General features: G+C 43.2%; 1 protein-coding gene across 1 annotated transcript in view; it reads right to left on the minus strand.

The window, feature by feature from the left end:
• fbxo11a (F-box protein 11a) overlaps positions 1-21,489 on the minus strand; it is a 42,394-nt gene extending 20,905 nt beyond the window's left edge. Inside the window, exon 1 of the mRNA XM_063191933.1 lies at positions 21,190-21,489. Within this exon, the coding sequence (XP_063048003.1) occupies positions 21,190-21,277 (88 nt within the window). The 5' untranslated portion in view covers positions 21,278-21,489. The remainder of the gene's footprint in view (positions 1-21,189) is intronic.
• Positions 21,490-22,536: the final 1,047 nt, after the last annotated feature.

The following is a 22,536-nucleotide window of genomic DNA, read 5'->3' on the forward strand; positions in this document are numbered from 1 at the left end:
GAGATTAGGTCTGGTGAGTTGCCTATTGTAAATTCCGTATGGGGCCGGAATACTTGGCTATTATGACACAATGCTCTGCTGTCTGATTGGGCAGAGAAACTGTTAAGGTCGGAATGCTTGGCCATTATGACACAGATCCCATGATCTTGTACGTTATGAGTCATCCTCGCCATACTGTCTTCCAGATCGAAACGATTGTGTAGAACTAAAGGCAATATGGGAGTTCCCAGGCTATCCCACATCATATTCCACATGCAATTTTTATTGTGTTGCTAAATGTTGCCATCATTGACATACATAATCGTCCGTGTTTTATGCAAGCATCCCTTTCCCTCCACGACCGCCCTGCAGGACGTCCGCGATCTCATAAGGGGTCCTGACCCACCAGTTTGAAAACCCCTGGACTAGCCTACGGGACAGTGTGAGATCCAGGCACTGGGGGCTTAAAGGGGCAAAGCAAGGACACCCAATCCCACAGAGCTGTTAGCAGAGCACTGGTAGTGTGCAGGCTAGTAGATGCGTACTCTGGCCTATTGGTACATAGCTGAGAATTAATCTTCCAGCCCAATACTGGTCAATGGAAGATCAAAGCACTTGGTCACCAAATCCAGGCGTTGGGAGCTTCAAGAGGGCGAGCAGGGAAACCCAGCCCCATGGAGGGCCCTTCCTGACAGATTGGAGGCCCCCACAGCCCTGGGGCAGCTGAGAGGGGGGAGGCAGGGGACCCAGCCGAGCACTGAGGGGCCAGTGGGGAGGCCCAGGGGTTGTTTTTGGAGTACATCATAGACTAAGTTAGAGAGAGAAGAGAGAGAGAGAAGAGAGAAGAGAGAGAAGAGAGAAGAGAGAAGAGAGAAGAGAGAGAAGAGAGAAGAGAGAAGAGAGAAGAGAGAAGAGAGAGGAGAGAGGAGAGAAGAGAGAGGGGAGAGAGGGAGAGCAGAGAGAGAGAGAGAGAGAGAGAGAGAGAGAGAGAGAGAGAGAGAGAGAGAGAGAGAGAGAATGAGTGAGAATGAGTGAGAGTATGCATAGTGTGTGCGTGTGTGTGTGTGTGAGGGCATTACCCCAGTATGCCTTTGATGAGAGGCATGTGTTTGACCCAGGAACAGGCTTGACACCAATGCCTGAAGTTCATGCTGCACTCTCCCATTCTGGACATACTGACGGATATGCCTTCCTATAGGTGGCTATTGGATAAGGAACTCACAACAACCGACTATACGCATGAACGGCCATCCGGGTACTTTGCTCGTAAATGTCCGTTACGCCCCTTTGTGGGAGAAAGCAAACCGAATGTCTCATTAACTTATTACTACGTCGTCTAGTAGGGATGCAAATTATCGATTAATTCATTAATCATTAGTTGATAGCCTTATCGATCGACTTACGATTAATTGATAAGCGGCGTTTAACACAGTCCATGCTTCAGCCACGACTGTCTGGCTGTATTATTTGAAGAGCCGCACACATAACATGTTTTCAGCATGTTGCGCGTGAACAACGCTAGTCTACAGGTCCTTGTCTTTCGTTTATTCTTTCCCAACACCACCAATTGACTTGCAGTGGCTGTTTTCCACCACAAAAGGGCGTAAGCTCAACGCACATGGAAAACGTCATGCCGTTCATGCGTATTTAAAGAGGGCAGCAGACATACCATACCAGACCAGAACAGTGTCGCACCCTCTGACATCATAGGCCCCGGTGATTGCCAGTCACCAACTTACTTGGTTGCCAGTGGGTAACTGCATCCCATTCGCTACCCCCAATCTCTTCCCCAATTAACATAAGCAGCTAATCGTGCGCCAACATTCAATACAAACCGAATTGTAAGCTGGATGTATCGCAGCAGGGCTGTAACAGAATTTTGAAAGGACGCATCACAATTCTGCCTTCATGCACCGAGATATAGGTTTGTGGCTTTGCACGTCTTTTTGGTTCGATACAATATCATTACAGCCCCAGTAGGTAGCAACTAGGGATGCAAATTATCGATTAATTCATTAATCATTAGTTGATAGCCTTATCGATCGACTTACGATTAATTGATAAGCGGCGTTTTCCGCCTGAAATCTCCATGTTTCTCGAAAAAAAACCTACTAAATCTAAAAATTTCAATTAAATATTGAGATATAATACCACATTTAAGTTCTATTTCAATTCTTTAATCTAAAGGTGATTTAAATGTTGCCACTATTCACACCCCTCCTCACACACACTCTTCACATAGCCTACCCATTTCACCTGGGTCTGTTGTCAGTTGAATTGTCGATTAATTGCGATTAATGTTTTTTAATCGATTAACGCATTGATCGATTTAAGTCGATTAATCGATTAATCGTTTGCATCCCTAGTAGCAACTATGGGAAACATGACACCCGTATGGGCTAGAGTAGACTAGACACTTCCTAGTTCACAAGGGTACTAGAGCTGAGAGCTAACTAACTGTAGCAGCTGGTAGTGGAATGTGGAGTGTCACGGTCACACAGCCTCCCCCTAAACAGACAGGCAGGCTCACTGTAACCATAAACTGACTTGATGAGAGGCAGCAAATGGGGAAACTCTGGCTGGAGCAATTAGTGCTCACACATACACACTAAATGCATATCCAAACAAACACACACACACAAACACAGAAACTGAACCAACGCACCTGAATCTGACTTGCATAGATAATCAGCTTTTGTTTTGTGGCTGCAATCTCCTCCATACGGCCCAAGAAGAAAGCACAGCAGCAATCCCCATCACACAAAAGGACAAGGACTCTTCCACTGACTGCAAACAACTCCACGCAATCAGCAACCCCAATCAATTATAATTAGCCAGGTTACCCAATTAACAAGGTGGTGGCGATTACTCGCCTTGATCAAAGGCACTATAACTGGTACCGGTGTTCTGTCGAGATGAGCTGCCTCGTCGAGATGAGCTCCCGGTAGCCAAACTCGACAGTGACATCCTATCTATTTATGCTGCCTCGTCGAAATTAGCTACCTTGATTTTCATTCCGTGGAGACGTTTCAATAACTTGCCAATAAAATATTGATTGTTTATTTTATTTTGGCTACAATTTTAAAACGAGCAGCGTGTCTCGTCCGTGCCTTTAGACTTTTCCGGAGAAGTTTCTAATAATAGCCAACTATTAGCTAATAACTTGCCTATAGAATAGGCCTATTGATTGTTTAGGCTATTTTATTTAGTAGGCTACTATTTTAAAACGAGCAGCGTGTCTCGTCCGTGCCTTTAGACTTTCGCGGAGAAGTTTCTAATAACCAACTCAATACTATAGCTTATAGGCCTATAGAAAAGAACACAGCTCCTTTGAAAAAAAATCTGCAAATATTTAAATCCACGCGGAACGCGTCTGTTCCCAGGACATGACACGAGTCATAATCTAGCCTAAGTGAGAGAGCTTTTGCTTCGCATTTGGTAGGTCTGTACATTTCGGGCTGGCATGCATGCCGCATAAGAGAAGTCTGATGCAACGTTGGGTGTGGGAACTAAATTGCTTGCATTCTCTTAAACAGACACAGCCTGTCTAATGACACAGGTGTTATTTAGGAGAAGTGAAACGCAACGAGAGAAAGCCTGGCCTAGGTCAGATTTTCTTAAATCAGTAGGGTTGATTATTAATACGTTAATACGTTTGATTATTAGAACAAGTTTGACGCGGGGTAACTTTGCGCAAGGAAATTGAGAGGGTGTGCGCTAAAAATGACCCAGTGGGGTTGTGCAATGCATCTCTCTCACCAGCGTCTGTGGCACGGATGTTTCCCTGTTCTTACCTATTAGGCCTACTTAGCGTTGCGTTGTTGCAGTTGATATTTCACATGTTCAAGATCAGCTGTTTGGTAGCTCAGCTCGATGGGCAATCAGCCGCAGAAGTCGCGGCGTGGAGGTGTGCATGCGTGCGCATGCTCAGTAGCTAAAAGGAGCTCATCTCGACAGGGAGCTCATATCGACAGGACACCGGTTTGCCACCTCCTGAAATCCCATTAAGCCTAGTGTAGTGGGTTAGCTACTAGCGGAAACAAGCCACCATTATTCCCAGTCATTAGCACCTGCGAGATATAGTACTAGGAGGCCGGCTCCTCATTACAGCTGCATTGGGGCACAAGAACAACACCGCCAGGGGAGAACAAAAGGGCTCCCCCCCCCAAATTACAGCCACAATAGACCTGGCCGGCCCGGTCGGCTGCAAAGACCCTTCCTTCACAAATGTTAATTTCGCCTTGTTGTCGTCATCCCTGAGAGCAACCCAACCAGCCGGTAGGCTTCCTTCATTGAAAAGCATTTTCACACAGAGAATGAGAACAACAGTCATCCTGATGCAACAGTGTGTGTGTGTGTGTGTGTGTGTGAGAGAGAGAGGATGATTGAGCACTTGCAAAGCCCATAAGGTCAGGCACCGGAGAACTATTGTAATTTTCCTCTAGTGGAAATGCCACATTTTTCTAACACATTGAAATCCATGTTTCTCTGAATGGGTCAAAGACGAGACGTGCATTTTTTTTGTTCCGCACTCATTTAACTATCAAAAAAGTAAATTAATGAATTTTGAATGTTATGCTGATAAACAGCATAGTCTGGTGTCTCATTTCAGTAACATTTAAAGAAAAATAATTGTGAATGTATGTGTTAAATAATCTCATAAAGTGCAAAAACGTCATTCAGTGTAATGGTCCGAACTTAAAAATCATCAATACATCCTTGAATAATTATGCAAAATGACGAACAAAATTCTTTTTTCACTCTCTGGGCATAATTCTAGAAGTGTTCTTGTTATTGTATCAAAAGCACGTTTCATTACCATTTTGTTTTGATATTCAAATCATCTGGGGACTTTTGTCCGGATTTTCAATTCCTTAGATATCATTCAGTGTAATAAGATCAACATGGTGCTTTTAAATCATAATAAAAAGTGATAGTCACACACAATCATCAAAAGGAACCCTAGGGACCCCTTAAGTGATGATGCAAAGGGAGAATCTTGTTCTTCAATAGTCAAAAATTCTGTATTTTTATCTTGTGGTAACAGCGTCCACAAAAACAGATGTCATTCAGTGAAATGTCAAAAAACACTTTTATACTCAGATATTCATCCAAACAAGCATATTTTCTAAATAGACATAGTAAACATTGTGGGTCAAAGTCATTGTCTCATGTAGGTGACTAACTGTGTGCTTGTAAAAAGGTAAAAATAAGGTGAAAAGTATTTGGTCGTCCTTCAGTGTAAGAGATGTCATTCAGTGACATGCAGTGTAAGGGCCATTTCATTCAGTGTAATCAGTTCATGGTTGTATATTAAGAATCAAAACGGCAATATAAGTTGCAATATTACTCTAAGATACAATAATATGATGATACTATTTGAAATTATGACTTTTATTGTTATTTCCATTATAACCTTGTTATTGCCATGTAGCATCCATATTACTGGGTAGATTCTGAAATCCCATGGGATTTTGGAAGTTGTACATGAATTATCAGAACACCCTAAGTCACAATCCCCGAAATATGCAGGTTAACAGACAAAAAATTATTTTTTATTGTTTTAGGCCTAAGTAGTAGCCTACCTCTAAGCTTGTGATATTGGAAGTTCTTCAAAACACATTTTAATGCCCCAATATTAAGTAAAATAGCAATTATTTGACATCTATTTCTGTTGTCACTCATTCAGGACGTTGAGTACTGTAGTATGATGGTTACAATATGATAGCAATGAAAAGTAGCTGTTTATATAGGCTTTTTTGCCAAGGCATCATTCAGTGTAATAGTTGTGGTCATTCAGTGAAATGCACATTTTTATGTGAAAATAAAGTCAAATTCTTACGAAACTTATTTGTTTAGCACAACAAATGCGGGGGCATACAACAAATGAATAATTGTGCATTTTAAACTGATTTTCTCTTCAGTGGAAAAACTTCTTAAAGCCAAATGGGTGAAATGCACTCGGTGAAAGACTACAAACACTGCAAAAACTATTTGCAAATGCCTTTTACTAAAAAATTTTAGGTTTGACGAAGACCTTAAATATAGGCCTTTACTATGGTATGTAGCTTATTTCAGTTTTTTAACGTCATCTATATGTTTTTTGCATTATCAACAGTTTAACACCGTATTACACTGAATGACATTTTATGGGTGAAAATGGGGTAAAATGCATGTTCCTTACTATTTTCTGAACAGAAAATAATAAACTTAATCACTCTACACTCCAATGTACCCAAAAAAGTTGAAGAACGGTGTCAGGGAACAGTTTTATTTTTTGGAGTCCTGAAAACCCTGTTTCGTCTTTGACCCGACTGTATTCAACAGTCGAACGACAAAAGTCAGACCTATACCTTGGTTCTGTGCACTTTTCAGAAACTCCATCCCTCTGTGTTTTATTAAAATGAACACAAATCATATTGGTGAAAATGGAACCATTCTGAAAAAGAAAACATTGTGAAAACCATGAGGGGTAGACAGCAAAACCTTTGTAAGCCAAGCTAGCACACAGCTTTGGTCGTAGCTCCCAAAGTACTGCCCTACAAAGGCAAAGTTAGTGCAATAAACTATTTCAACTCAAAATTGAGTTTAGATTGAAAATTGTCTTCATTACACCTGCACCTTGTGACAAAGCCTTGTGGTCCAAATGTGTCCCATTTTAGAGATATTGCTATGTCACATTTGCAGTAAGCTACAATATCCAATCTAATACCAAGATTATGACATTACATTTCAGTTTCAACGTTGGCATAGTTAGTGCACTTTGCCGTTGTAGGGTAGAGTAACGCAGCCTCATCCGTCGGCCATTTTACCTCCATTGAGCACACTGGCAAGTGTTGCTCCAGGGGAGATACATAGACGGATAGCAGGCCGCTACTGTGTGAGCCTGCTAGCGGGGCCACTATCTGAAATCAATGTAATTACTCAGGAGAAAGACACTCTTGCTAACCAGGTTAGTGCCGTTGTGAGTTTCACAAGGTCACACGCAGGAGTGGGGAAAAAGGTAACCCGTTTTTCTAAAGTGCTGACTGCTGAACGAAATACGCTCCGTAACACGTTGACGATGATTGTGTGTGTGTGTGTGTGTGTGTGTGTGTGTGTGTGTGTGTGTGTGTGTGTGTGTGTGTGTGTGCAGACACAGCTGGGGGATTCCCCTGAACAAAATCCGCTTCCCTGTCAAACACACCTCATACACATGTTCATCCATACCCCCCAATCTTACAACACCAAAATCATCATTGCATATCAAATCCATATAATGACTTATAATTGCCATGTTTTTATAGGGTGCACTAAACTGCTACGCACTGCAACTGCAACTAAAGCCTATTATCTTAGAAGAACTAATCCAACATGCATTTTATGGAGTAATTTGAAGAAATTACAGGCTAATCTACAGTAAGATTAATTCTTCTGTAGTCTCTCGGTGGGAAGCTTGGTTCATTGGGCTGTGATTATGCAAAAAAGGCTGCAACGCCATGTCATACACCATGGCTCCACACAGCCCTACATCACGCTTCTCTGCATCCCACAGAGACGACAGGGATGGAGAGAGAGAGAGAGAGAGAGAGAGAGAGAGAGAGAGAGAGAGAGAGAGAGAGAGAGAGAGAGAGAGAGAGAGAGAGAGAGAGAGAGAGAGAGAGAGAGAGAGAGAGAGAGAGAGAGAGAGAGAGAGTGCAACAGAGAGAAGTAGGACCAGCGGCAGTCTTGGTAGATGTCACTGCTTGAGGCTAAGCCAGAGGGGATAAGGCAACTAAGCCATACAGGAGCCCTCTAGACCGCCAACTCCACTCCCCAACCTCTGGACACTAGACTACAGCAGCAAACACAACTAAATCAACACTGTTTACACAGGGGCAGCACGAGAGAGAGAGAGAGAGAGAGAGAGAGAAAAAGAGAGAAAAAGAGAGAGAGAGAGACCGAGAGAGAGACACCGAGAGAGACCGAGAGAGAGACACCGAGAGAGACCGAGAGAGAGAGAGAGAGAGAGAGAGAGAGAGAGAGAGAGCAACTCAGAGAGATAGAACCGAGAGAGTGAAGCCACCACAGCAGCAGGCCAGTGGCTGAGTGCCAGGCCCTGGAAAGCAGCAGCAGCAGCAGCAGCAGCAGCAGCAGCAGCAGCAGCGCTTACTTAACTGAGGAGGGAAAGTGAAAGCAGTCAGTGTTAAGTGGTGAGGGCAGCACAGAGGCCAGTGGACACAGAGGCTAGTGACTCACTAAACTGACAGGGGAACTACAGCAATGGCTGCTGTGAAAATACACAGGCCAGTGGAGGAACTAACTACACACAGATTAGTGAAGGGAAGCACACAGACAGAGGCACACAGAGGTCAACGTACAAAACAGAGAGGCCATAGCGCACAGAGGTCGTTCACAGAGGCCATTGGAGGCACAAACCCAGAACAGAAGCCATTCAGAGGCCACTGGAAACGCACAGGGCACAGAGGCCATTTACTGAGGCCATTGGAGGCAGACTGTAGGGCATAGAGGTTAGTGATAGTGAGTCACTGGCCAGAGGCCTGCAGCAATGGCTGCTCTACCCATGCACATATGATTGTCACTGGGGATACGCCACTTATCAATTAATTGTAAGTTGATCGAGAAGGTCAATCAACTAACAATGAATTCATCTATAAATTGCATCCCTAATCAGAATGTACAACAATCATAGGCAAAAAGAATAAAGAATTTCAACTAAGAATTCCTAGCGCTACACAGCAGATGCCACAACTGTCATCTGTAAAAATCAGCTGACATCACCAGGCAAAAGACATTCTGTTCGTCGTTGCCATTGACGTAGGGCTGCTCGATTATGAGAAAAAGGAATATCACGATTATTTCAGGCAATATTGATATCACAATTTTTTAGACGATATTTCTTTTAAAGACTAATAATTGAGCTGACTAAATAATTGAAATGACAAAAATATTGTTACAACTAGACATTATGAAATTCAATATCGTTTGACAGCAACAAGACCTTTTATTTATCACGATATAAATTCCATATATTGCCCAGCCCTAAGAGGATGTGAGATTAGGTATTGAAGAGGACCCTAAAAGGCCTATGGACAAAACAAACACTTCCTACTAGACAACTGGCTACATTTACAGTCTAGAGTCTTCAATATCCTATAGAATAGCTGAAAAGCATATTGACCTTATGGTTACTTTAACTGTGGTGGTATTGGAGTTCAACCTTGCTACATGACAGCTGAACGTCTTAAATATGTGGGCGCTGTGGTGCAGCGCGCTAAGCCCCCCACATTTGGGCTTGCATGCCCACGGGGACCCCGGTTCGAGTCCGGCACGGCAGCCAGGGTCATTTCCCGATCCTCCCCGGTCTCTCTGTCCCACTTGCTTCCTGTCTCCATCTCACACTGTCCCGTCCAGGGCTCGAAATTAACTTTTTTCCTTTGTGTCCCGCAATGGTCCCGGATTCCACTTTGTATTGTCCCGAATGTAACCAGAAGTGTCCCCATTTTTTTCGCGCCTAAATAAGTGGTAAATTATGTCCACGTTCAATTTCATGTGTGATTATGTTTTGTTTTTTGTTTTTTTGCAGTGCAACTGTGAATTCAGGTCTTTAAGAAAAAATTAGGGTGTGTTAAATCATGAACATCTGTGCCTTATATAAAAAATGCCTTGAGTAACCGTGCACATTTCGTTTTTCAAGAATATATGAGCATGGTGATATGAGGAAATCTGCATTCGATGACATTATATTTGTCAAACTGATTGCTTTATGCACCAATATAGCCTACCCATCATGTAGGCTATTGTAGACTCTATTGCAGCCAGCCTGTTACTCTGTTGTAGCCTATTTAGCCTACAGAAAAAAACGGCTTTCATTTAGTCTACTACATATCAATAACAATTCAGTGTCTGTTTAGCTTTAGTTAAAAAGTGGCAATAGTCTAACCTAGTCTGACTTTGGCCACTGGTTGTGATGGGCATGCCGGTGGAAGATAGCCAGGCCGTGCCCTCCTAGTGATGCAACAGCTTCAGCCAGTCTCGAAGAGATGTGAAAGTCGATGATAATCAGGCTAGGTGGAAGAAGATGCGGTAGGTTTTGGGGCCGCATGACAACGCATTGCAAGACGTTTCCTTTCCGCTTTAAATTCACTTGACATTGACATCAAGACAATTTGATAAGTTAACCTAAAAATCAATGCACAAGAGAAAAAACGACGACCGCACACTTAGGCCTACCTCACTTTCGAGAAAGAGAGGGGGATAGGCTAGCATGGAGAGGGAGGGGAGGGGGAGAAAGAGAGGGATTGGAGAGAAATGCGCTGGCAATGCTGTAAAATTGAAGCGCTCGTGCTTGTAATCAATGAAGTCAAGGTGGACTTTTTCCCTTTTCAATTAGACCTTGGCTAATAGGCATTTCTGCTCTTACCAGCACAGAAACAATAACACGGATACTTCAACATTAATTAAATAACTGCGTTTGTATGACAATGTTCAGAATATAGCGCCTTCATTTCCAGCCACATTTGAATGAAACTACTTGACGATCTTGTCTTGGCTAACAACTACCTCTGTTAGCTTGCTTGCCGTTTCCCTAACTATTTGTTAATGGAAAGTAATTTACAGGCAATTTCTGATATGTATGAATGAGGGTTAATCTACTTTAGAGCCAGCTCGCGTTTCTGGTGTTTTGGGCAGATAGCACGCGACAGGTGGCCACAGACAACTGCGCATTGTTTGGGGCTGTTGCTTTGCTTACCTGAAATATTAGCAAAACCGAACTCCATTCCTCTCACAGCTTAACCATGTCTACTGGAATATATCCCTTGTTGGCTTGAAAAATCAACAATCCAGAGCCCGTTTTCTCTGAGAGCATTTCTAGTTCAGGGTGAAATGGCATAACCAACGGGACAACCTCTCAGCAGCAGTCCGAAGAAACACGCGCTTGCAGTCGCAGCTGCGAAATCTTAATCAACATTCTAGAACACAATGCGGACGTTTATAGGAAAGTTTTCTGTTGCTATTTTCGCTGATGGTTGGTGTTGAGTTAGGCTAATGTTCCAGTGTGATGGCTTTGCAAATATAATAGCCTACTTTTTGAATCTTTTCATTTATATTTTTGGACGGTCCCGGCATTGTCCCAGAAATGATAACTTTGTGTCCCCACAACATTTTTTATGGTCCCCGGGACGTCGGGACACCGTTAATTTCGAGCGCTGGTCAAATAAAGGCATAAAAGCCCCTAAAAAACATTAAAAAAAAAGAAAAAAGAAATACAAAACAAACTGAAGATGATACTATAGGGCAACCCAAACACACACACAAACAAAAACAGAATGTGCATCCATTTTAAATCTGGCTCATGTCGAGAGGACTTTGCGACGGTGTTGACAAGGTAATGCCTAGCTAGCTCTCTCTTAGGAAATCCACCCACACTTCTGATCGTGACTGGCACTCTAGGCTATGCAACGCCTTGGCTGAAGCAACACAAACAGATGACGACGCAGAAAACACTCAAAAAAAGGAGAGGGGGTGGGGAGAGAGAGAAACTCTTTTCCAGGGCAGTCAGCGTTTGGCTTCATGAATGCAGCAGACGCTAAGCCACATTCCTGACCCACATTAGACATAAGACATGGGGATGCTAACAGCCCTTTTTCTACAGTAGTTTTTTTTTTTAAATGTGAACACCAGTCACTCAGACAACTAAGTAAGTGTGAGTTCATGTTGTGATATTATAAACATCACAGTCCTGTCCACTCCCTTGAGTGGCCCTTGAGGTAGTTTTATCCGGCCCCCGATATGATTTTAATGTTATGCAGCTTCACATAAAATATGACATATTTTGTAAAGGAATGTTAGAAATTACATTTGCAATACAATTAAGTTATATTCAGGGGTCCTAGAGAAGGTGGGGACTGTTTTAAAAAGGTGGCTGCCTTCAATATAGGCCTTAAGTGCAGGGGGAAATCCTGGTTTGTGTTCATAAAACGGCCCTCGGAGGACTTTTACGGCCCTCGAATGAATTTGAAGTGGCCTCTCGAATGAAAAAGGTTCCCCACCCCTGATTTAGCATGTCAATCTCACTCTCTTCCCCCCCCACCCCCGTTTCTCTCTCGCTCTCATTCCCTCCTTCCATCTCTCTCTCTCTCTCTCTCTCTCTCTGAACTAAGGCACAGTACACTGACGCAAGGCTATGGTGCAGTGAATGACTGAGTGGGAGAGAGAGCACAGGTCCACTTACCTACCTACCCCCAACTTGGCTGGCACCACGGCAAGGGCAGGCTGCATCACCTTGTCCAGGTGAAAACAAAGCCATGGTCCAGCGAGTAAATGAGCGAGGAGAGCAGTGGAAAAGCAAGTGTGTGTGAGGACCTGCCGAGATGACAAGTACGGCCTGTGCACTGCGGAGTGTGGACCTGCTTACCTGCTTGGGTGGCTCCAGGTGAGCAGCACGAAGTCATGGTACGACAAAATAGGAGTTTGATCAAGAGCAGAACACTTGCCTATCTATCGGTCTTGTCTGAGCGCCTAGTGAGAGTGTCCTGTGGACTGAGTGCGCCTTTTAAACATGGACGAGAGCAGAGGAGCACACCTATCTACCTGTATGTCTGTCTGGCTACTGAGTGTGTCCCGGGGGTCCTGGGGACTGAGTAGTTAGCTGGTTGTTGCTGAGGCAGCTCTCCCAGGGCTACTGGCCCCAGTAACCACTACAAACACTCAGCATCGCCGCGCAGCACTCCACAACACACCACACCACAACACAACACGGCTCAGCACAACAAAAGAAGTAGTAGTTAGTAGTAGCAGTAGCAGCAGTGGTGGTGGTAATGGCAGTAGTAGTGGTTGTAGCAACAGTAGCAGTGGCAGTAAGTCAGTAGTAATAGTATCGCAGCGCTCCACAACACACCAAATCTCAGCACAACAAAAGAAGTAGTAGTAGTAAGTTAGTAGCACCACGGCTAAGCAAAACAAAAGGAGATCCTCAAGGGCACCGTGGCTCAGTGGTCCCTCTCTGTGTCTCCCTCTCTCCGTCTCCCTCCCTCTCTCTCTCTCTCTGTCTGTCTGTCTGTCTGTCTGTCTCCCTCCCTCTCTCTCTCTGTCTGTCTGTCTGTCTCTCTATCTCCCTCCCTCTGTCTGTCTGTCTCCCTCTCTCTCTCTGTCTGTCTGTCTCCCCCTCTCTCTCTCTCTCTGTCTGTCTGTCTGTCTGTCTCCCCCCCCTCTCTCTGTCTGTCTGTCTGTCTCCCTCTCTCTGTCTGTCTGTCTGTCTGTCTCCCTCTCTCTCTCTGTCTGTCTGTCTGTCTCTCTCTCTCTCTCGGTCTGTCTCCCTCTCTCTCTGTCTGTCTCCCTCTCTGTCTGTCTGTCTCCCTCTCTGTCTCCCTCTCTCTCTGTCTCCCTCTCTCTCTCTCTCCCTCTCTCTCTGTCTGTCTGTCTGTCTGTCTGTCTGTCTGTCTGTCTGTCTGTCTGTCTGTCTGTCTGTCTGTCTGTCTGTCTGTCTGTCTGAAATATATATAATAAAAAAGGGGGGAAAGGTTTTTTTTTGTATTCACTGAAATCAACAGCTACACAGGTGTGTGTGTGTGTGTGTGTGTGTGTGTGTGTGTGTGTGTGTGTGTGTGTGTGTGTGTGTGTGTGTGTGTGTGTGTGTGTGTGTGTGTGTGTGTGTGTGTGGTTGGGGCACAGGAGTCTGCACTTACTATGCATTTCGATTTGTCAGCACTGTGGTCCCCAAAAGCCCATTTCTGACAGTTTGGCAGCTAGCGGCCCTGTGTAACCCACCGTCATGTCGTCCAAAATATGGTCCGGTTCACTCCTGGTACCAGAAAACTGGAGCTGACAGAGTAGGTCTTTAAGCTCAGGGTAGACAAGCGTTTTAACACTATTCTGCCCAGGGGGTCCCACTTTCCCAACCCATCAGTTTTTAGTAGTGAGAGGGTAGTTGGTGTGTGTGTGTGTGTGTGTGTGTGTGTGTGTGTGTGTGCGTGCGTGCGTGCGTGCGTGCGTGCGTGCGTGCGTGCGTGCGTGCGTGCGTGCGTGCGTGCGTGCGTGCGTGCGTGCGTGCGTGCGTGTGTGTGTGTGCAGCTGCAGACCTTTAACAAAGGGAGGCAGAGCTCCAAAAGAGGGACAGGGTTAGGAGTAGTAGTGTAGTAGGAGAGGGAGCAAGACAGGAGGGCTGCCTGGCGGTGACAAAGAGGCTTGTGCTGTGCAGCCTGTGCCTGTGTGTGTGTCTCTATTGTCTTAGGCACAGGAGTAAATCATAATGCTGATCAATGAGAGGGGAGGTGCACGGCACAGCACCACTGGGGGCTCAAGGCTCTGCAGCCATCTGCAAAACAGCCATACACACACAAACACCAGAGAGGGAGAGAGAGAGAGAGCACGCGAGAGAGAGAGCTAGAGAGCAAAAGAGAGAGAAAACCAATGCACCATTCTCCCTCCATGTGTATGTGTTTTTATCAAATAGCTTGACTATTTCTAATATGGTTTAAAAATTCACAAGTCTACTTAAAACAACAAACAATTGTCACAAAAAATATGTCTTCAGAGACAGCCAAGCAACGTAAAGCAATTCACACGGCAGTCAAGTCAACACCATTAATCTCAATGATTTATTTAGTGCCAACAGTGATTCAGCAGCGGAAGGTACCAGCCACATGAGAGACATTAGGAGGGGCACAACAACGATCAAACAGGCAGCAGCGAATACAAATGCCTGGTGAATCAGGGACACAGCTCAGCTACCTAGGCCTCCCAGTAAGACAAATAAATGCAAAATTCAAATCAACACACACGACATGGACACACACACACACAACAAAAACAACATAGCACAACTATTACCTCATGGGATCCTTTTTAATGGAATTAAATGACCTGGATAAGCTCACAGACCACTAAATATGAGAATTAATATCTATGAATCATTTCTGAAAAGCAGTGCATTTCCTTGTGGTTGTTATATCTTTCATCTGTGGTTGTTATCTTTTCAATATGCTATGGTTGACATTCAGATGACGAAAATAGGCTAGCTGTAGCATTAGAGTTCACACTGGACTAAAGATATAGGCTACGTTACAGTCTGCAGATTGCATCAGCCTATACGGAGAAGGAAGTAGCCTGGGCCTATGAGAGAGTGTTCAGTTGAAAGTCAGCCTAAGAGTACAGCAGCGTAGGCTATATAGCTTTACTTTAGCACCCCAACACCAAGGCCTATCTGGAACATGAGCAAGCTTTAGGCTAATGAGCATCACTACTATCGACTAAAGAGCTAAGTGGATTCTAGCCGTGGGTGGTGGAAAGGGATAGAGTTAGGCTAGCTACCAGGAAGTGAGTGAGTGAGGGAGTTCCGTTTACATCATGGAACTACACTCATTCCAGCAGGTCGTGCCAAGGGTCTAACCTGGCTATGCAGTGACAAGTAGTAGCAAAGCAGAGTACAACAGACTATAGAGTAGGTAGTTGACATGAAGATATTCAGCATTAACAACAGGCCTGTTCTCACAAGCATGATAAACACAATCAAGTAGTAGCCAGCGACAAACACTTTTGAATCCAACTCAGCCCAAAAAAAATCTTAACGTGCCAACACAAACTTGCCTTCCTCTAAATGCACAGCTTTCATCAAAGCATCACTTAGCCCAAGTAAGCGATTATATTGGTCTGCCTGAAATAAAAAAAAAACAACAAAAAAAAACAATGGGTTTATTTTACCAGCAATTTACCTCAAATTTACCATCGATCGGCCACTCACTTTGTGCAACTCACTGCACAAAGTGATGGACGCAGTCAATCATGGCATTGCTGCATGGTAGACAATAACAGTAGGTCAAAACGAATCAAAACAAATGTCATTGTCTTCACCTTCAACCAAATGACATCCCACATGTATTTATCACACACGGAGATGTCAGATTGGGGCAGGTGATGGCATTGTTCAATGGAGACGTACGTTAACTGTTCAGCAACTTCCAAAATCAATTCTGAACATGAAAGTTAAAACGTTTGCCTGATCTTTAAGAAAATCCTGTGAAATGAACACTGAACCTTGGGACACAAAATCTGTGTCAGTTTTGCAAAATTTGGTAATGGACTCACAGAAGTGCTTTTTCCATGTTACCACAGCACTATGTGAGTCCATCATTACAAAACTGACAAACGGGTGGTGAAAATAGCCTACCTACCTTTTCAAGTAGGTCTACCAAATTCTGTTACTAACTTGCTATAGAAATGCAAGATGTGCATTGTGCACAGACCAAAACAATCCCTAACCCTAACAATAGTATTACGAAATGTTTATTGAGAAAAAAATCGTACAAAATTAGAAACATTCGGAGAACATAAGTTGGAACGCAAGACTGTGAAAGATTGCTGTGGGAATAAAACACAGAAAACACTTCCGTGACCCCATCACAGAAATTTGGCAAAATCTGTGAAAGTGTAACAGATTGTGTGTCACAATGGTCCGTCTTCATTTCACAGTATTCTGTGAGATCATGTCGCCAGCCCAACAGCCACCTTACCAGGTATTACTAATCACTTGCAATAATTTAGGCTATTTTGTAATAGCAGTGTGCTATAGTGTTGAATGTTGGGGAATAGCTTACAAAGTTTGTAAGCTATTCCCCAACATTCAACACTACAGCACACTGCTCTTTTTAAACGACATGGGCGCAACAGTAAACACAACTTTAAACACACACTACACAATCTCAATGTAGTCTGCTCAGTCTTATAAACTTGGTCTGTGACCCCGAAGCGAGCCAGACGCACAAACCCCTGAGAGCCTGGGACTTAAACAACAGTTTGCCACACTGCCACAAACCTAGCTTAGCACAAAGACGCAAGACATACCACCACCTCCACAATACTGAAACACCTCCGAAACACTGTAGGTAAGCGTACCCATTAAGCCCACCAAAATCTAAATATCTTTATTTTTCAATCATCTTCACATAATTTTTTTGTGAAATGATTTGTTAAATAGTAAGATTTACCTCTCTTCTCAATGTTTATCACTGAGTTGATGAATATTTATTATAAGTACAATATGAAGACTTCTCTATCAAAATACCTGGTGAGGTGTGTAAGTTGAGTTTAAACAGTGTAGCCTACATGGCATAAATGGTTTCAGACCAAAATATCCTTCCAAAATGTAAGATTTGCCCAAAAAATTATGCATAAAGCCTAATTAAATATTACAGCATATCTTACTTTATATACTTCATAAAATACTTCATCCAAACAGAGAAACTTATTTTTTGTTATTGATTAAGCTTATTGTTAGTTCGTTACATTACGCCTTTTTAACATACGACTTGAGATTGTACAGCACTTATGTTCCTCGAAGGCATTTTTGGTCAGCATGCGTGTCGGTTTGCATGCATTTCAATGGGGTGTACCATTTAAGCCCACCTAGTACCCATTAAGCCTGCCTATACAAAAAGCTATTTTATGGAAATAGTCAGATCCACAAAACATTTCATGTTGCATTTCTTTAAAGATCAATGCCAAACAAATTGGAATATGCTTAGAATACAGTACCTAACCACCTTAAGACTTACGGTAGAGTAAGATAAACGATGGTGTGTGGTTGTATCAAGAGAATATCGGCGTTTGCTCGCTCATCAAACACATCTTTCCATTTGAAGGGAAATTGCTATAATTTAGCAAAACACTGCATATATGTATATAAAAATCATTACATTTACCTCTTAGTTCACTAAATATGAAAGTATTTTCAAAACTAGCTGAAATTCTATGATTTCTGCCATTTCCCAAAACAGCAAAGTTTTGAGGCGACTTCTTGTGAGTAGTCCTGAGACTGGATTCACATTTTGTCAGTTACTAAACCCTTTAATTGGATAGGGTGATGAACAACAAAATCCACCATTTCCCTTTCTTTAAATTGACCTCAAAGTTGAAAGTGGGCTTAAAGGGTACATGGGCTTAATGGGTACGCTTACCTTAACTTGTTTTAGCCAAGGTGTATTACATTCATGCAGAGACAATAAACTTAAGATGTAGTTGATATGAGATGATATTAAATTCATTAATTTTTTTTTCCAGAATCTACATGTTATGGTTTCCAAATACGGTCTTCATCAAGGGACAGTAATGCTTCTTAAGCACCCATCAGCTCATGGTGACATATTGCTCTTGAATGCTGGGTCATTTATTAGTGGCACCAGAAAAAAGGCAATGGGAGATTAACTTGGTTCCTGCGCACAACATGTTTCCCTGGCGCCTGATCAGCTAAAGATGACGAGATGATCAACCCACCTGCCAAGGAATAAACTCCACACAGTGTGCTGTACACATTCATTACCAAAGAAAGAGGAAAAGTATGCACTGCACGATGGACTTCTCACATGTCAGCATTCTCCTTCATGTTGTGTATGTTACGTTTCTGCATGTTTGCCGTGTTAGGTTATGTGGCCTTGTGTGTTATGGGCAACTTTGTGTGCATTTCCAGGGCAAATTTCTTTGGGATTGAATGATTCTGAATCTTGGCAGATGCGGTCAGCGTAAAACCGTTCACTGCAAAGACTAGACAGGCCATCTAGGCCCTGAGTACTAAGTTACTCCAAGAATAAGATTAAGTGATAAAACTACTGGCTAAATTAACCTACAGGAAGTGGTAACCCTGCTAATAGACAGCCCACAGATGTCATTTAGCTAAGAAAATGAGGGCTCCAGGCTCCTCTATTAGATGTATCATCACCCAAGGTTAATTTAACCTATACTACTTAGCCAGGTTCTTGGAATACTCCCCTGGTCCTTGCTCTAGTGTCAGCATGTGGCCTAACAACAAAGCAACATGATCTAACAACACGAGTGTTCAAGACCAATCTCAATATTCCATAATTCACATCACAGACAAACTCCAAGATCAATTAAAACACAGCCTAAATAAATTAACATATCACATGTGTGCAGCAACATCAGTTCGAACTCAAACATAAAGGCACAAACAAAAAACACTAAGCTTACTGTTTTACATAGATCTCAACTCGTAACAGTAGCCTACATTAATCAGGCCCACTAGTCCTCTCCTGGGAGAAAACATGAACGGAACTCCAATGTCTTTGACAAACATTAATACATATTGCCGAGACTGACTACCCAATAAGATGCATGCTTAAATAAAACATGGCAATGGTGTAGACATGAAGCATGGGCCACATTACGTCACAATGAGGGGCTACAATTTGGAGAGTGGTGGAGGGCCTCATGTATATTCAAATGAAGCTCAGGGCCTCATCCACAGGGATGGATGTATGAAATTCAAATTTGCATGATAAGCAGTCAGAGAGGAAGACTGCTCAGCTAAGCTCAGCTCAGCTCGGGAGGTACCTCTCTAATCACCATACGCTTCTCTTTGTATGATAAATATACATTTGCCAATGCCATAATCGCTGGCCTGCAGCAGAGGTTGTTCCAGGCCTTATAGAAATCATGCTGAAAATAATGGGGGGGGGGTGACAAAACTGAGTTGATCGGAGCCTGCATCCAAACAAAACAACTACAGACCGATTTATTTGTGTATACCGGTAGACTAGGTTCATATTTCAATAGCTTGACACAATGATGGACAAACTAACAATACATATGAACTGTCTTCATTTGAAACACTTAGTCCGTCGTGTTCAAGCACTTCGAAACAAGTTGTTCTGTCATGCTGTAGCTACTTGTCTTTCCTCGTCTTTGAGGTGAATTCTTTAGATATTTTGTTGGTCACGCACTGCTTATAGAATTATCAAAGAGTACATTTAAGATGAGATCTTGAAAATTGTAGAATGAAACAGCTATGACGGTCCTTCCTCAGCAGCTCAGGATTGTTTTCTCGCCTTGAACTGATAACAGAGTTGACCAGTGCAGTTTGGCATTTAACATTCCTTGTAAACACCGCTTTGCAATTACCTGACTCGTCTACCTAGCTAAAATAACACTAAAAAAAGACATGTCGACCCACACACACTTTGCAAATTAATTCGCTCTATACTGCCAGCGTTGGCATTTGGTTAACTAAATATTTACTATACTCGGAGTCAGCATAGCTGCTCCAGGTCCTCCACTGCTGACGTTTCCTGGCACCCGACAGCAAGGTTAGCAAATTAGCAAAGTCAAAACTGATAAACGCATGACAAGATGCACAGCATGTATGCAGCTAACTAAGTAGGCACATAACCAAGCACGGCAAAGTAAAACACAACACACGAACAAACAATCCCATCACCACCAGAAATGTTTGGAACCCACAGCAAAGCAAGATCTGACGTTCACCCTAGCAAACATAATGGTGGACAGCTGCGGGTGTTCCGTTCAAGACTGTCCCCGTGTTAGCTTTCCGAGCTGACGGTTGTGAAATAAACCTGTCCCTATTTCCAGATTACGAGATCCAACAAGCGACAAGTCGTCAACAGTTCAACACCACGTTGACAAAACAGAGTCAAATCAGTTTACTGTGTTTTCACTTAAGATTGATCGTTGTTGATCACTGCACCGGTTATGAATGCTAATTCGTTAGCATAGTGGCCAATAAGGTACAGCAGTGCGAAATGTTTCCCTGCCATAGAACTAATTAAGTCAAATCAGCAGCCGGTTTTGTTGTCCTTGTCACCATTTGACAGCGGAAAAGACTGACAATAATTTCCTCTGATACCTAATACTTGAAACGAACAACACAATTGTTTTTTCTACCGTGCTTTTTTCACTTCAACTTGGCTGAAAATGGCAGCTCTTCGCTTGGACCTAAAGCAGTAAAAGCAGATTTTCAATGGCTACAGCGGAGGCTAGCATAGCTTGTAAAGGGTTGCGCACCAGCTAACATTATCGCTAGCTGTAAGCTAAATCAGCCCTACGAGGCAATGTTGCTGTTGGTAAACATTCAGAAATAAAATGTTTGAGAAGCGATGCATTAAGTTGCACCAAAGGTTAAACCATCAAATGAGAATCACCCAGACAAGACATGCAGCCATCAACACACCACCAGGTCACTAAGGATTAAGAGAAAACCAAGCCAAACAAAGCGCGGCCTACGATAACGACCGATTACAGAGAGGCCTCGGTGTTTCCTGCTGACTCCAGATTAAGATTAATGGTTTGTCAACCCGTGATCTGTTCACGTTACCATGTACATTCTGTGCATTTGTGATACGACAAATGACTTCAAGTAAACAAACAGTTATATGTTGGATAGGGCATGTGGTGTAATGTTGAAATGTGTGGTGGTTTAGCTACCTCTTTCCTGGTTGTTCCTTTCCGGCTGCGCCGGGCGCGGCCTCGAGACTCGCCTGGGTCTTCGGTTGGTAGCTCTGACGGAGTTCATTTGAGGTTTTTGGAATTTGTAAGAAAACAGAACCCTTCCCGACGATCAAGACCGAGTCAAACACGCTACGTGAAGGTTAGAAAATGTGTATCATTGCAATAAACCGCCCGGTAAATTTGAGGAAGATTTAACCAAAGTGTTTTCCTAACACTACCCCCGTAACACTCCGCTCAACCCAATCGTAGCATTACAGGAGGAGCCATTTACTCTGAAGCACCCGAAGACTGAAAAAATCACATGGGAAGATCCTCCACCAATTGCAAAGCTCAATTCAGGCTGCTCTCTGGCGACTGCAAATAAGAATTAGACCTCGGCTCATGATTCCCGTGGATTGTGCCATGGGGGAATGAAAATAAAACGCAGAACACACGATCAGATCATCCACATGCAGGCAGCGTTAGTCCCCGTGTTGGACTAATGGTCTTTCTAAAGCTTTTTTGTACTGTTTGAATATTTGAAGATACCGGAAACAAGCCATACAACGGTTTTAAATGAGGAGTCATCTGGTTAAATCTGTGGACAGTGACCATTGTTTCGTCTCAGTCTGCACGTGAGAGTTTGACGCTGTGCTTTATTTGCTATAAACTATGATTCAAAATTGAAAATGTAACGTTGATCACATGTCCCACATACAGGTTGTCATTGGTGGTTCAAAATATTTATTCAAGGAATTTTGTCATTAAGGGGACATGATTGAGTCATGTGTTTGCCAGCTGTTGGTTCCCTGAACAGACAGCTGACCCCAAACAGTAGACAGTGATCTATGCTGCTGACTGAGCCACTGACAGCTTTGGCAGGGCCCATGACCAAGTCATATGAAAGACCCCCTTACTCAATACAATGTAATGAGGGCTGATTTCTGGGCCCTCTATCATCCTCTATCCCCCCCACCCCCGTCGTCTTCCCTGATGGTTATGAGGGCACCAACCAAGTTGGACTACAGTAGTATGTGTTTTCTTTCATATAAAAAAATGTGTTGTTGCCCCGATAAATGGTTTGAAATGCACACACACACACACACACACACACACACACACACACACACACACACACACACACACACACACACACACACACACACACACACACACACACACACACACACACACAGCTTGACCCTTGGTCAAACTGATCAGAGAGAGAGAGAGACTGTGGATGTGTGGCTCTAAAAGACAATAACTAGCCTAGGCAAATTTATTGAATGCCATTATTCAGTGCAAATATAGCCAATGATGAGAGAGATTTAGTGTGTATATGAT

The sequence above is a fragment of the Engraulis encrasicolus genome, chromosome 24 (genome assembly GCF_034702125.1).
Source record: "Engraulis encrasicolus isolate BLACKSEA-1 chromosome 24, IST_EnEncr_1.0, whole genome shotgun sequence".
NCBI lineage: Eukaryota > Metazoa > Chordata > Actinopteri > Clupeiformes > Engraulidae > Engraulis > Engraulis encrasicolus.